This window comes from Erinaceus europaeus, chromosome 13 (assembly GCF_950295315.1).
Source record: "Erinaceus europaeus chromosome 13, mEriEur2.1, whole genome shotgun sequence".
Classification (NCBI taxonomy): Eukaryota; Metazoa; Chordata; class Mammalia; order Eulipotyphla; family Erinaceidae; genus Erinaceus; species Erinaceus europaeus.
This window is the reverse complement of record NC_080174.1, coordinates 79,346,531-79,360,626: the sequence shown is the minus strand read 5'-3', so window position 1 is coordinate 79,360,626 and position 14,096 is coordinate 79,346,531. Positions and strand designations below refer to the sequence as shown.

The following is a 14,096-nucleotide window of genomic DNA, read 5'->3' as shown; positions in this document are numbered from 1 at the left end:
AGAGAGTCCAGCCATGCTGAACTTCCTGCAAAGCTGGTACCACGGTCAAGCAGCTTGCATGGCAGCACCTGCACCAGAAAGTTAATTTGTAAGAAATGGATGGTAAACTTAAAGATTATTGTAACAGCATATGTGCTTTAAAATTTTTTTGATATTTCCCCTAAGGGAAAAGGTTCTGAAGCATTATAAACTAATGTATATGTCCCAAATGAACACATATCTTCAGATGTGATCAACTTGTCCTGTTTTAAAGCAGGCTTAAAGTTGATGCTGTTATATCAGTTCAACTAGGTTTCTGCTTCCTTGCATCAACTTCAGACGTCATGTATAAGAACTATGTTGTGTTGTTGTTGTTATTGTTGTTGTATCAGGAGACTGGCCAGAGAACAAGTGGAACAAGAGAAGATACTTTCCTCCTTGCCCTAGTCCAAAAAGAACTCAAAGCATACCCTTTGAGTTCCAGCTTATTAGACAAGCTTCAGAAGGAGCTAAAGGTCCTGGATCCTATTTCTTCAGGTTTTCTTCTTCAATCTCAGCTGAGTCGCCTTTTCTTGAAGCATGAAGTTCCTCTACAGTTACCAACAGTGAAGATGCTTTGTCAGAGATTCTCCAGGCAGGACTCTCTGGATATGGTATGACCACATTGTTGCTTTCAGTGTGTATCACTTTATTTGACTTGTATCTACCAAAGTAGTGGAATTAAAAGGTTAGTTTCTTTCTTGAAAATAATCTTTGTTTACTACTGGACCCTAATTATATGTGTGTGTTGTGTGTGTGTGTGTGCGTGTGCGTGTGCGTGTGCGTGTGTGTGTATATGTGCTTATGTATGTATAAGTGAAAAGTTCTAGGAAGAATAGAGCTGTAAAGAATATAGACTTAGGGAGTTGGGCAGTAGCGCAGCATGTTAAGCACAGGTGGCACAAAGAGCAAGAACCTTTGTAAGAATCCTGGTTCGAGCTCCCAGCTCCTCACCTGGGGGGTCGGTCGCTTCACAAGTAGTGAAGCAGGTCTGCAGGTGTCTTATCTTTCTCTCCCCCCTCTATCTTTCTCTCCTCTCTCCATTTCTCTCTATCCTATCCAACGACAACAACAACAACAATAATAACTAAACAATAAAACAGTAAGGGCAACAAAAGGGAATAAATATAAAACAAAAAAATATAGACTTAGATCTCTTAGTCCTATTTAATTTTCCTTTAATAGACTTTTCTCTTCCAGTTTTCATTGTCTGCTATTAACGTATTCAAGATAATGGGTCCTCTTTGCTTCATTTGTGTGCTGATTGAGCATGTCAGACCCAAAGACAGAAGAGAGAACCTGGCTAAGGTCCCCTGCATATCATGCCAGTTCCTAGAGAGCTAGAGATCAGAGGTATCTTTGAAAAAAAAACCCAGCACCCCACCAGGTCAAGTGCTCATAGTATGAAGTGCAAGGACTGGCGCAACAATCTGAGTTTGAGTCCCTGGCTCCCCAACAGCAGGGAGGGATCACTCTACAAGCAGTGAAACAGGTGTGCAGGTAACTCTCTGTCACTCTCCCTCTCTATCTTCTCCTTGCTTCTCAATTTCTCTGTCTTATCAAAAAAAAAAAATCGATGAAATAGCCACAGGAGCAGTGGATTTGTAGTGTATGCACTGAATCCCAGCGATAACTCAGGAGGCAAAAAGAAAGAAAGAAAGAAAGAAAGAAAGAAAGAAAGAAAGAAAGAGAACACACCAACACCAACTTACCAATTATGAAATTGGGACTAAAGAGGATCAAAATAATTATTCAGAATACCCAGAGAAACAGTAGCAAGTCCAAGGCTAAGATAAAGCTTCCTCCACTATTAAAAAATAAAATATAAAGATGAGTAAATCTTACCCAATTGTAAGAGCAGGCTTCTTCCTCTGAGTACCTATCAAAAAGGAAATTGACTTCTTGTGACCAGCATGTAGTAAACACCTAAATAAAAGTTTTCTCTACTATTCCTAGCTAAACTGCAAAAATAGAATTCACTATATATTAAGTATTTAGCAATACAGTGTCAACTTATTAGTACAAACTGTACGAATTTTGTGATCAATTACGGTCTGAGTTTATACTGACTGGGACTTTAGTTAGCTTCCCTCCCATACTGCTCCAATCTTCACAGAGTACCCATAATATCACCCAACACAAGAGACAGAAGTGGACAGCATTTCTGTAATCCACGTCCATTCCTATATAAAAAGGACTTAGGCTATTACAGCTCTGTGCCCCATGTACGTTGACATATCCCCTGAATATATCTGAATATGAGGTTAAATTATGTTGTAGTAAAATATTCCCAAAGTCTCAGTCATTTAAAACAACTATTTATTTATTTATTTACTGCCTCCAGTTTTCACTGGGGCTTGGTGCTGACACCAGAGGTGGCCATATTTTCCTCTTCCACCACCCCACCCCCATTTTATTCAATGGGGCAGAAAGAAATTGAGAGGGGAGATAAACACCTGCAAACTTAATTAGGCTTCCAAGCAACCGGCTGTAGGTGGGGATTGGGGCTCAAACCCAGGTCATTGAGAGGGTCCTTGTGCATAGCACTATGTGCTCTTAACCAGGTGTGCCACTGTCTAGTCCCCAGAATTTTGTCTTTTATTCCATTACATTTCCAGAATGAGTCAGCCACAAGTTCTTAGTCGTGTTAGTTCCTAAACCCAGGCTGATCAAGCTGATACCAAAAAAATAAAAAGCCGTTCTGGGATATTTTGAGAAATGATGACAGAGACTCATGAAGGCAGAGCTCTGGCAGGTCATGTGTTAGCAGTAATCAAGAAGTAGCACCTACCTTTCCCACTCACAGCTCATTGGTCAGAACTAGTCATGTGGCCCTGCCCATCTACAAAACATCCAGGAAGTAAAATTTTGTCATGTGTCCAGAAGAATACTTGATAGGAATGTTTGGTAAAAAGCACTAGTAATTATATAGTGTACTTCAGTAGTTTTAAAACTTTAAATCAACAAAGAAATTTCTTCAAAACATTTTATCTCAGAGGTCTCTTTCCCTTGCCAGTAAACAAAATGAGAATGTCCTATTTTATACTAACTTTTCAGGTGAATTATGGAAAGCTACTCTGGTTTTTAAAAGCTGCAGCTTCAGATGATCTACAACAGAGCAAAAGAGTTGTTGACAACAATCTGAAGAAAATTCAGAGTCATGACCATCAGAGTCAAAGGTATATTTTTTTCCTTTTCTTTTTTTTTTTTTTAAATTTTTTATTTAAGAAAGGATTAACGAACAAAACCATAAGGTAGGAGGGGTACAACTCCACACAATTCCCACCACCCAATCTCCTTAACCCACCCCCTCCCATGATAGCTTTCTCATTCTCTAGCCCTCTGGGAGCATGGACCCAGGGTCATTGCGGGTTGCAGAAGGTAGAAGGTCTGGCTTCTGTAATGGCTTCCCTGATGAACATGGGCGTTGACTGGTCGGTCCATACTCCCAGTCTGCCTCTCTCTTTCCCTAGTAAGGTGTGTTTTTGGGGAAGCTGAGCTCCAGGACACATTGGTGGGGTCTTCAATCCAGGGAAGCCTGGCCAGCATCCTGGTGGCATCTGGAACCTGGTGATTGAAAAGAGAGTTAACATACGAAGCCAAACAATTTGTTGAGCAATCATGGATCCCAAGCTTGGAATAGTGGAGAGGAAGTGTTAGGGAGGTACTCACTGCAAACTCTAGTGTACTACTGCTTTCAGGTATATATTTTGCAGTAGTTTATGGATACGTGTGCACATAAGCTCTCTCTCACAGAAACTGGTGTATATCTAGGTTATGGGACTTTGTTAGAAAGTGAACCACCTGAGATGAAATTAGAGTGTACTATAAAAGGAAAGGTCTCACCCGAGTAATGAAGCTGAAGGGTTGTCATTCCACACGTGAAGTCTCTGGACACAGTCTGAGGTGAAGCATGTTGAGGTGGCAATCGTTGCGTTGGTTAGGTTGTGATCGGTGGATGCAATATTATTTGGTATGGATTGGGAGACGCATACGGGAAAGTGGGCCCTATCCAAGGGTTCCAGAACTGGGGGAAGTAGGGCTCTATAGTGGAGATGTGAGGTTCCTGCTGTCTTAGGGTTCAAAAAGACAATGGATAGTGAATGTTATCACATTATTTGTTAATTGGGTTAACTTTGAAAAGTCCTTTTGTTATGGTTTGCTGTACAGTATCCAGTATCTTGTATATAGCTGTGCTATTGGATGCTTCTAATCTACTTGGTCTAGGCTTTTGAGAGAGTCCACATATCAAATACACAGCCTATATATTAAAAAGATTCAGTTTGTGTTTTGAGAAACTTTGAGACGTACAACTGATTTTCCCCCCTCTCATACTAATTAACTACTGATTTATATGTCTACATTTTGCTAGGAGTGTACATAAACACCATTCCCACCACCAAAAGACTGTTACCCGTCCCTCCCACCCACTCCCAACCCCCATTTTTTCCTTTTCTATGGTCATTGTCCCCCAAACTTCTAGAGCTGGCAGGGATCTTGAAGACCAGTCACACTGAAACTCACCCAATATAGATCTCTCCTTTTCACCTACATTTGGCTTCTATGTCTCTAGATTTTCCCTCTTGTACACAGGCCAGCACAGAACATTATTTGCAGTGATTATATATATTTTTTTAGACATTAAGCTTGTCTTTTATGAATTTGCTGTGTGCAAATGGAAAGTCTCACTATGAAATGAGGATAATTATATGCTGGTGGAGACACCATCTACAATGGTGGCTCTAGAAACATGGTTTGTCAATAAATTATTGGGTTATAGGGACTAGTAAAGAGAGGGTTGAGATGTAGGACTCAATGATCTTTTCTTACATGATCTGAATGAAAATAACTCTTAAGTAAGATGAGATGATAACTTGCCTGGGATCCCAGAATTCCCAGGGTTAACCTCCAATACTGCTGGAGGGAAAGTCAGAGCTGAACGGTGCTCTAGTCTCATTATCTTTCTTTCTTTATACCTCTATCTCTCTATTTTATTCTGTTTCTCTCATAAGTTTAAAAATATATTTTCTAAAAAGAAATGAGCTCAAAGTAAAAGTAAAATTAACTAATCACATTTGAGATGAAGCATCATAAAGGATGACAGTGACTCTGTTCTACTATGAAAATGTCAAAGTATGATGGTTGTCAGAATAATCTCAAGGCTGGGGAGACAGTATAATGTTTATACAACAGACTTGCATATCTGAGGCTTTTATGTCCCAGGTTCAATTCCCAGTAACACCATAAACCAGAACTCTGCTCTGGCCTTACTCTCTGTCTATATCTCTTTTGTCAATAATAAATAAAATTTTAAAAGGAAGTATAATTTTCCTAATGTGAAGTTTGCATACATTTCCTCCTTCTGCCATTTAGTGACTGGAACCTTAGGTACTTTATTTTAACTATAAAATGGGGACAATAGCAGGCTTCACTTCAAAGATTTGCTTAGAGTAACTAAGTTAAAGAATACAAAGTTCTTAAAAACAGCACATGGTGGGCTAGTAAAGTTGTTCACTTGGATAAGATAAGATAGTGCATTTCTTTGCCATGTGCACAATACAGGTTTGAGCCCAGCTTCTACTGCATTGAAGGAAGCTTTGGTCTTGTGGTCTCTTCCCCTCTACCTTTGCCTTCTCAGTCTCTAAATAGGAAGGAAGGAATGAAGGAATGAAGGAATGAAGGAATGAAGGAATGAAGGAATGAAGGAAGGAAGGGAGGGAGGAAGGAAAAAAGGCAGGAAGGCAGGAAGGGAGGGAGGGAGGGAGGAAGGAAGGAAAGGAGGGAGGGAGGGAGGAAGGAAAGAAGGAAGGAAGGCAGGAAGGCAGGAAGGCAGGAAGGCAGGAAGGAAGGGAGGGAGGGAGGGAGGGAGGGAGGGAGGGAGGGAGGGAGGAAGGGAGGGAGGAAGGGAAGGGAAGGGAGGGAGGTAATAGTAGATGATGTATAGGTTTTTTGCAATCGTTTTTAAACAAGTTTACCAAAAGAGACTCTTTTTCAGTTATAAATGATATGACATAATGGGTAATTGTCAGGACATTGCAGTTTATTGCTTCACTCTGGATAAGAATGAAAGTTGCCTATAAATATAAATATCTCTGCACTTGATTGCCTTCTACAGTTTGTCCTTTTTGACTGTGAGACTTCATTCAATGACCATTCACAGATTATTAGCTACTTCCCAGGCTCATTTTTCTGGGTGCAAGTGATTTAAGATGTTCCCAAGGCTCTCAAGCACTCTGTCTCTCAAAAGATCCCAGTCCAAAGAAAGTGACACTACCATGTAGATGCACTGGTTAAGTGCCTACTAGAGACATTGCACTACTGAGATCCTTGAAGTTCTAGAAAGCCTTAGAATAAAAGCACACTTAATACATACAGATGATAAGATTGAGAACCTTAGCGGGTATAGATTATGTAGAAGAACACATGACCACTCATTGGCAGATGCGAATTTTATGAGACAAACCCTTTACCAAATCCTGAAGCAAGTTTTATTTCTTTGGTGTATAGCTCCATAGTCCTTTTCTTTTTTTATATATATTTATTTTATTTATTTATTCTCTTTTGTTGCCCTTGTTTTTTTATTTTTTTATTGTTGTAGTCGTTGTTGGATAGGACAGAGAGAAATGGAGAGAGGTGGGGAAGACAGAGAGGAGGAGAGAAAGATAGACACCTACAGACCTGCTTCACCGCCTGTGAAGCGACTCCCCTGCAGGTGGGGAGCCGGGGGCTCGAACCGGGATCCTTACGCCGGTTCTTATGCTTTGCGCCACCTGCGCTTAACCCACTGCGCTACAGCCCGACTCCCTCCATAGTCCTTTTCCTCCATAACTTTGTCATACTTTTACTTACTGGACACTGAATTTAAGATCATAGTTCTGTCCTGATCAACTTGGTGTCTATCATAGTTGCTGACACATGGTAGATGTAGATAATCAATCGTTAATCTGTGGAGTGAAAACTGGCTTCTCCAACTACCTAATAAAAAAGGTTCAGTTGCCTCACTTACATGGACATAGGGATAGCTTCTTAATAGAAAATGACACATAAATAGATCATTTTGAACTCATCAGACAAGGTGCTGCTTTATACAAACCAGACAGAGCATTTGGAAGTACAGGACTAATGTACTTCCAAATCCTGGAAGTACATTAGATCCTGGTTCTTTGTTAATTAATATGCTACTTGGGAAAGGCCCTCCCATGTTCTGTCAGGTAGAACCTTTAATGAGACAGTTCTGTGATGTTTAAAAAGCCTCCAGCTTCACCAGTGGCAGCAAGAATGTCAACAGCTTTCATCACATAAGTTGGACCAGATGAAATAAACTCTCACAGCAGGCTTTCAAAGAAACCCCACCAGCTGCAGTAAATGGATTCCATACACTTGCCCATTCAGTACTTGTTGTACTAGGCTGAGAGACAAAGCCTCATAGATTCCTACCCCCAGGAACTGGCATTGTAAGAAGAGGAAAGAGGCAGGACAACTTCTGATTCAAATCTGGGGTAGTTATATCTGATTGGCAAGAACTGGCCCACATACCATAGCAGCAAACAGAGGCTGATAAAGGAAATAGTTGGTATTTTCCACTGCTAGGGTGAGAGGCTGACTCTTAAGCTAGGGAAGTCCTTGAATTAGGGTGTGGAAGGTAGGTGAGCAAAGTGAAGACATATGATCTCTCTCCCTTTCCTGGATGAAATGTTTAGAAATATTACATAAAGGGTGTAGCTTAGGACCAAAGATCACAGACAAAAATAAGATACAACATGATTTATGAAAAGTTACGTGGATCTAAAAAATAATCAATTCCATATATTATACAAAATCACAAGATCAACTCTACCACCTACATCCTAGAATCCTATGGGATGACTTCTAAAGCAAACAGTAACTACAGAAACAAAATTGTGATTACAACCTTTTGTTTCAAGGTGTGGTTGACTTTTAAGGATAAAAGCAACAAGAACCTTTGAAAGGGTATACTAAGTATGTGATTGGGGTTGCTGAAGTAGACACACAGACCAATTAATGATGAAAATCAATTCCCAACTCCTTATTCAGTGACATCCTTTTGGTAGCTTGTAATTGGCTGCGATGGGAGTATTTTCACCATGACAATTGGCAATGTTACAAATTAGTGCTTTATGTGGAAACCTAGTTATTAAGATTTACTATCACAACATTGGAAAGAAATTGATTTATGTGAATAGAAATTAGAGGGTGTTGTGGAATTTCCCTTTAGAAAAGTGTCTCTTAATCTGAGGACATGGGAATCAGTGATGGAAAAAAAAAAAAAAAACTTCACTGAGAAATAGTTCAGTTGAGTACAAAAGGATGTGTGTGAACAGATCAAGTTAATTTCATAAATGAAAACAGCACTTTATCAAAAGGGCTGGATGGTGGCACATCCAGTTAAGCACACATACTAGTAAGCACAAAGCCCCAGTGAAAGATCTGGGTTCAAGACCCCTAAATCCTACAGGTAGGGAATACTCTTCATAAGTGGTTAAGAGGGTCTGTAAATGTCTGTCTTTCCCTTTCCCTCTCTATCTCCCCCTCTTCTCTCAATTTCTCTCTACCCTATCCAATAAAATGGACAAAATGCCCACCAGGAGCAATGAATTCCTAGTGCTGGCTCAGAATCCCAGCAATAACCCTGGAGGCAATAAATAAATAACTTTATCACCCATTGATTTTCATTTATTACATAAAGTAGTAAACAGTTATATTAAACTATCTTGATGATAACATACACTTATATGTATGACTATAAGTTAATAATGACTATCAACACTCTTCTGGGGTTTCCAGATGCAAAAAGCAGAGTTCACGGTAAAGCAAAATGTTCACCTAGTTCAAGATTTCCTTTTTACAGTTTCCCTGGTTAGAGGGATCTGACAAGCTCCACTGTATTCTTCTTTGTTTGCTGTGATGGATAGTTTGAAATTTTTTATTTGTCATCTGAGCTTAAGAAAAGTAAGTTAAGTAAGAAAATTCCTATAAGTTAAACTACTCCGATTGCTTCCGCCCACATAAAAAACAGGAGTTAGAAAAATGAATGGGTCTCTGTTCTGAATTGGCTGGTTCCTTCTGAAAAGAGACTATGAGGAAGGAACAGATTTGAGTTAACCTACTATATCTCTACATGCAGTCTCACATCCAGGTTGCCAAGATGTAGAAGGCCTTCTTGGCTGGAGTCTCTGGTTCCACCATGAATGGCAGGAGTGAGGCATGTGATATAAAAATGCATAGGTTAAGTGAATCATGTTTTCATAACCTTCCCCTTGATTCTCCAAGTGCTACTGTTCCTCAAGAATCCAGCTCACAGTCAGAAGTGAATAAGGATCTGCTGGAGATCTTTAAGATGGCACTAAGAGCAGCCAATGGCAAACTCAACACAGAGAATCTCATTCTGAGCTTTCGGAAAGAAGATCGCTCATTTTCTGGATACCTACCACCACCCAAGGTAACCAAAATTATATTTCAAAGGTATTTATCTCTTTTTTTTCCTCCATGGTTATTGCTGGTGCTCTGTACCAGCACTGAAAATCTACTGCTTCTGACAGACTTTTTTTTTTCTCCATTTTTACTGGATAGGAAAGAGAGAAATTGAGAGGGGAAGAGAAGACAGAGAGGGAAAGAGAAAGACACCTGCAGGCATACTTCAACACTTGTGAAGCATCTCCTGTGTAGGTGGGGATTTGAGGACTTGAACTGGGATCCTTAAGCTTTGCACTAAGTGCTTTTAACCCAATGTGCCACTAGCACACTGCCCCCCAAATGCATTTATCTTTAAAAGACTACTTAGAGCACTGGGCTGATAATAAAAGACATAATTATGTACCTGTAGAGTAGACATCTATATTGCATCTGTGAACTATATAAAATAATTTGTGTTTTCTGGGTCAGTAAAAAAGAAAAGAAACTGTGAAATATGCAGGATGGTCCCAGGAATTAATTGCAGTGGTGCATTTTATGTTACTAATAGAGAATGCCTGGTGAGCAATAGTAATCCTAGTGGCAAAAGAAAAAGCAGTGTGATCTGATAGGAGCTCTGGCATACTGAGTTCACACCACACGCCCAACCTGGGCAGCCAGTTCTCCGTCCACTGTTGTTCCGAGTGTCCCCATCTGCTGATAGAGGCACAGAAATCAATGCAGTTTGATAAAACATGCGACTGACAAGGGGGAGCAAGCAGGTGACTCACCAGTTAGCACGCATGCATTACTGTGTGTAAGGACCTTGGTGTGAGCCCCTGGTCACCACATGGGAGCACTTGCATGGGGAAAGCTTTGCCAGTGGTGGAGCAGTGCTGCAGGTATCTCCCTTCTCTCTCTCTCTCTCTCTCACCTTCTATCAAAAAAAAAAAAAAGAAATGGCTGCTGAGATCACTTTGGTGGCAAAGTAATAAAATAAATTTAAAAAATAGTAGAGAGTACTGCAGTATTCCAAGAATATATCATAGTGGAAAGTGTTTTTCCAAGGTCAAGTTTTCATTTCTAATACCTTCTCCTAACAGCTAGTGAAGTCACTGTGTGATTTTCCATTCCTAAGGACCAGACTTTAGAAGCTGATGTGATGTGGAGAATATTTTTTGGAGTCATAATTAATGCCACGGATGAGTTTAATAAACATAATCCAGAACCATATTAATCCATACATCCTCTTCTGTTCTTTACTATGTGTGACACAACCCAGCCTAATGTCATCTTCAAATGAACAAATCTCTATCTTGGGTTAAATTAGACATATGCAAAGTAATAATGATCACCAGTACTGCAATTCTACTAACAACTCTTCACCACCAAGATTTCTTGAGATCTTAATAAGTGCTAAGTTCTGTGTTTTATATAATTAGTCTCTCAACACTTATACATCAGTTACTTACAGACAACTTCAAAATCTAAGTGGAGGCCATACTTGCCACTTAATAAATGAACAAGTAGAAAACCAGAGAAGCTAATTGCATTGCCCAAAGTTAGAAAGTGACAGAGCTAGAAATTCAAAGAGTATTGGAATGGGTAACCAGAATTGGAATTCCATTTGGCAAAAAAACATATGGACAATGCCTTTGAACCCAAGGGGCAGGAGTTGAAATTCCAGGGAAGGAAAAGGAGTGGCATTTATAGGGAGGAAAAATAGGTCCTATAGAAAAGATAGGAATATCTTCTTCTTTTATTTACTTTTTCTCTTTTTAATTAAGTAAATGTCAGGAAGTTGTTAGGATGTGGTTGAGCTTGGCAGGGCTTGAACCTGAGGAGTGTGTCAATCCTATCAGTCTCTCTCTACTGAGAAGTTGAGTAAGGAGGGACAGTAGTAACCACAAAGGTGTGCCTCATCCTATCAGACTCCCTGTCTCACAAAGCACCCCACATTCCTGATAACTATGGCCATTTGATAAAAAGAAAGGGGGAGATGCTGCACATTAAGCCAGCCCCCTGCTCCCCCTGCTCCATTGCTGATACTATGGCCTATTTACATAATCACTGTTTTGCCTGAAAGATTCCCCTCCCATTCCTTTGATCTATCTTCTTTCTACCTGGATACCTGCCCTGCCTGCAGGGTACATTAATCCCACCAGTTAAAACCCTAGCAACTGTTGCTATGGAAACTTTCTACCTTCCAGCTTTTTCTTTTCTCCACCCCTTCCCCAGCCATCTCTGTTCCTGGTTTCACTCTCTCTTTTCTCTCCCATGTCCAGACCTGGAGAAGGGCTGGAGTGCAGAGCGGGAGGTGGCCATTGTGGTTTTGGCACCATGTGGCTTAACCCGCTGTGCTCACACCTGACTCCGGAGCTCCCACATGAATAAAGAATTGTATTACCATGCCGCCACTCTGCCACAAGTTCCTGGTCTCTCTCCCACAATGCGAGTCCGGCAAGTAAATAATGAATTATAAGATCATTATTATCACATGGGTACAATCTCTTCCCATAATAGATGTTTTTGCACTGATCCCACCACCAAATTTGGTTCTTGTACAGTAGTGTGTATTGGATATCCAGAACCCATTTAACCTTTTCCCCCTATATCATTGGCCTTGCTTCAACAGATCACTTCAGAACACCAGGTATGGACTTACCCTTCTATCTGTCAATCCCTTTTCTAGGGATATATCCAGGGAAGACAAATATACCTATTCAAAGAGATTTGTGTATATCTACGTTTACAACAGCTCTATTTGTAATAGCCCAAACATGCAAACAATCCAGATGTTCAGTGACAGATGAGTGGTTAAAAACATTGTGTTTAATACATATAATTAATGGAATATGACTTAGCCATTTAAAATGAAATTATTTCTTTTGCCTCATCTAAGAAGGAACTTGAAGGAATCCTGTTAAATAAGATTAGTCAGAAAAATAAAGATGAATTATAAGTGGAAAATTATTTTGATCTAGGTGAACAGTAGATAGAATTAAGCATGTCAGGAAATGTAATGTTGGGGGCAGGTGGTATTGCAGCAGGTTAAGTGCACCTACTTAACCTGAGGTCGCTTCACAAGCAGTGAAGCAGGTCTGCAGGTGTCGTTCTCTTCCCCTGTTTTCTCCTCCTGTCTCTTTTTCTCTCTGTTCTATACAACAACAATGACAGCAATAACAACAATAACAACAACGATGATCAACAAGGGCAACAAAAGGGAAAAAATGGCCTCCAGGAGCAGTGGATTCATAGTGTAGGCACTGAACCCAAGCAATAACCCTGGAAGCAAAAAATAATAATAAATTTTTTTTTTTAATTTTAAAAATAGTGTTTACTAAGAAAGCAAGGAAATACATTGAAATTAGATTTTTATTTCTAGGGCAGAAAATGCTGTATGCTTTCATATTTATAATTCACAGGTTGTAAAAAATCAAAGTTTATATTAGTGTATGTATGTGTATAAATATGTTAATATTATCACTGAGTGTGTTTCTCTTGAGAGCAATCACTACAGGAGATTCACATATTGTAATTTAATTGCCTTTATCATGTTCATGAGGAAAGTAGGAAAATAGACTAAGAATCAGCAATTCTTGCTAGGTTGGAAACTATATATCAGTATCAGTGAAGCTTAAATATTCTCAGATAATACTTGTAAAAATGACTTGGAAAGCAAAATTAAATTGGATATAACTTTTTTAGTCTCCATAATCTCAGTTTTTTTTTCACATGGAAAGTCTGAGTTTCAAATATATATCTCCTGAGCCCATTGTAAATATTATAAATGATAAGTATATGAAATCACTTAGCACTGCCTATCAGAGCAGACCTTGAGCATTTTCCCCATATCTTCTCTTCTCTTCTCCTCTCCTCTCCTCTCCTCTCCTCTCCTCTCCTCTCCTCTCCTCTCCTCTCCTCTCTTCTCTTCTCTCCTCCTCCTTCTCTCTCTCTCTCTCTCTCTCTCTCTCTCTCTCACACACACACACACACAAACACACACATACAGCTGGCCCTGAAAGCTTAACTTTGTGGTTTATATTCAAGGAAACAGGGCACATTTTCCTTGTAGCTGGTCTGCCTCTCATGAGCCATCTGGTACCTCTTAGGACATCTGGAACTCACTCAAAGTATATTACAGTTTGGGGAGGCATGTAAAATAGAATTATGTTTCCCCAGAATGTGAGACAAATTGAGACCCAAGGGACAGTGGATACAGAATACAGAAAGTGTTGCACCCAGATACCCTTGTTCCTGGACACAAGACTTCTGAGTGGGCCAGAAAAGACCAGCTGAATTTGAAGAGTTTTTTTATGTTTTGACTAACAGTTCATAATTCTTATATGTCATAAGGTAGAATATCAAAACTCTACGTTTCTCTTGAAATCTGGATATCTTTTCCCTGGGATGGGCTTGGGAGCCCTCTTAAAGCCAACAGTACAGAGTATTTGCAGATTATTTGTAGCTTCTCAGATAAATAAATGTAGTCTTCAAATATGATATGTGAATCTGTACAGAATTTTGATGAGTCTCAAAAATGTATAAAACTTTAAACATTTATCACTCTTACTGTGTGAATTTGTTTGTTCTGGTCTTCTAACAAGTATTTGGTGCGATTATAGCTTCTGAAAGAGTCACTGAAATAATGTGGTTCTACTAATGCA

The 14,096-nt window shown here is 39.6% G+C and overlaps 1 protein-coding gene across 2 annotated transcripts in view; it reads left to right on the top strand.

Moving 5' to 3' along the window:
- Positions 1-14,096, top strand: part of C13H1orf87 (chromosome 13 C1orf87 homolog) — a 95,807-nt gene that overhangs the window by 45,075 nt on the left and 36,636 nt on the right. For both annotated transcript variants that reach the window (XM_007522723.3, XM_060206306.1), the window contains exons 5-7: positions 372-632; positions 3,076-3,197; positions 9,310-9,478. In XM_007522723.3, the coding sequence (XP_007522785.1) occupies positions 372-632; positions 3,076-3,197; positions 9,310-9,478 (552 nt within the window). The remainder of the gene's footprint in view (positions 1-371; positions 633-3,075; positions 3,198-9,309; positions 9,479-14,096) is intronic.